General features: G+C 47.2%; 1 protein-coding gene across 2 annotated transcripts in view; it reads left to right on the forward strand.

Annotated features, from left to right (window-relative positions):
• The window catches only part of plcb3 (phospholipase C, beta 3 (phosphatidylinositol-specific)), a 118,067-nt gene that overhangs the window by 77,305 nt on the left and 38,262 nt on the right, over positions 1-2,500 (forward strand). For both annotated transcript variants that reach the window (XM_063186248.1, XM_063186249.1), the window contains exon 8: positions 2,470-2,500. This exon is cut by the window's right edge and continues 70 nt beyond it. In XM_063186248.1, the coding sequence (XP_063042318.1) occupies positions 2,470-2,500 (31 nt within the window). The remainder of the gene's footprint in view (positions 1-2,469) is intronic.

A 2,500-nucleotide genomic window follows, 5' to 3' on the forward strand; every position in this document is an offset into this window, starting at 1 on the left:
GAGTACATTAACAATACTGAGAGCAAGCGCTGATAGGCAGGGCCGGATTAAGATGGCCAGAGTCTGCTTGCACTGTTCCAGGGTCAGACATCTGTCACTGTGAGTCCAAGTCTAAATACTTCTTTGTTAGCTTGACTGCTGATTAAAGCCCGGCTCTAGGCCCGGTTTTCGGACGGTTGCGATTCTCTTTATGTGGGCTTGCACAACCTGTCGTTCTCTGATGAATTTTTGAAATTGTGTAGCTTGAGCACATCTTAAAGATCAGTCTGGTTAGAAAATTCTAACCAGAATGCATCGTAATAGTGTTGCATCGCTTGATGCTGCATGCGCCATCGTGAACGCGACCATTGAATCAGGTATTTGGCCCACAGAGACATGTTCACAGTACGGTTATTTCACACACCAATAGAAAGCAGCATGAAAAGGTGCTGCAGAGAGCAGTACGCTGAAACGCCTCCTCTGATCTCCATAAAACTAGCTCCTTATGTCAGACATTTTGCCTCTCTATTATCAGTATGTTAACCAACCGTACTGTGTGAACTGCTCCGTGGTCAAACATCTGATATTGTGAGTCCTAGTTTTAAATACTCATTCACCTGGACGGCTGATCTAGGATCAATCTCCTTCACCCCCTAAAGGCAGGCCTGAAAGGCTTTTAAGTCTGCTTTCACTCTTACAGGTTGAAACGCAGCCTGGCCAAATGCAGTTTTAATACTCTGTTCTAACACCTGTTGCATTGATTTCATCAGTGGTTCCCAAACTGGGGGTCGGGACCCCTAGGGAGGTGACATGGCCAGAAGAGGGTCACGGACAGACTTTGCATTAAAACCTGGGTTCGATTCCCAGCCTGGGTCCTTTGCCGACCCCTCCCTCTCTCTCTCCTAATTCTCTTCCTGTCCACCTCTCACACTGTCCTGTCAAATAAAGTCGAAAAAGACAGGAAATCCACAGCTTAACAGCCACTGGAACCACTGGATTACATAGATTTTATAGCAAACAACACTTTGACTTTTGACACATGTCCCTATGGCTTCTCCCCCCCCAAGACAGGATCGAAAGGCTGAAATGAAACTTTGAAGTTGAATTGAAAGCTTGGGCGGGGATGAGAATGCGTCACAAACTTCCTCCTTTCTTTTTTCGGATGGTTTAAAAGCTTTAAGAGGGAAGAGGCCTGAGCAAACTCTAACAATCTCACCAATCGAGACTGCCATCGATAAAGTAGAAAAAGGAGTAATACTATTGTGTGTGTGTGTGGTGTCATGAGTAACAAGTTGATGTAAAACAACTGAGTCGCTGCGCCCCCCTCTGTATAGTATGATGCATGTGCCCATCTGCTGCGTGTGTGATGCGTGTGCACATGTACTGTGTGTGTGCGCATGTACTGTGTGTGTGTGTGTGTCACACACATGCTTGAAGCAGCTGACACCAGTCTCCTAGTCCATGTCCCTCTTATGTAAACACAAGTATCTCCCTCACCCCCCCCCCACCCTTCCTCATTTACCATATAGACAATCTCCCAGGCAACCAGTCACGACCCGAGTAAATTTCACCCCACCCCGACCACCCCCCACCTCACATGACCAGACCCTCTGACCCTGCCGCCTAACCACTAACAACTACCCCCCCCAACATACACACACATACACACACTGAACCCAGCCCCCACCACTCATCTTCTGCTTTTTGCTCTCCCTTTCAATCTCAAGTGTGTGCTCCATGTGTATACACACACACGTGCGCACGCACCCATACAAGCACACATGCGTCCGCGCGCGCGCGCACACACACACACACACACACACACACACACACACACACACACACACACACACACACACACACACACACACACACACACACTGTATACTCTCTCAAACACCTATACAGCACACTCACACACACAAACTGCACACACTCTCACACACACTCACAAACATGTCATCCATTCTCGTGCACACACACACACACACACACACACACACACACACACACACACACACACACACACACACACACACACACACACACACACACACACACACACACACACACAAACACAAACACACACACACAATCATACAGTACACAGACATGCGTTGGCTGTACTGGCTGTCTACTGCCCTCTGGTGGACAGTCTTTTCTGGAAGGTTAAGGGCCCTGATGCAGGCTGAAGGTATTGAGAACGGATGTGTAGGAAGAAAATAGTGTAAAAGTACACTTCTCTGAATAAGTGTCATGAAAATGCATCATAAAAAAGTGATTTTGTAGAGAAATTGTAAAAGGCGTAGCTCTGCGGTCAAAAAAAATGCTCAAACTGGATGTGACGTAGCCTACGTGTGTCGTGTGCCGTACTCATGGAACTTATTCTTACTATATAGGCTAATATATCATTCTTCTTCTCACCTCTCTGTCTCGGTCTCTCTCTCTCTCTCTCTCTCTCTCTCTCTCTCTCTCTCTCTCTCTCTGTAGGCGGAGGGCGTTAAGCCAGATGAGTTTACCT

Source organism: Engraulis encrasicolus, chromosome 21 (assembly GCF_034702125.1).
Source record: "Engraulis encrasicolus isolate BLACKSEA-1 chromosome 21, IST_EnEncr_1.0, whole genome shotgun sequence".
NCBI lineage: Eukaryota > Metazoa > Chordata > Actinopteri > Clupeiformes > Engraulidae > Engraulis > Engraulis encrasicolus.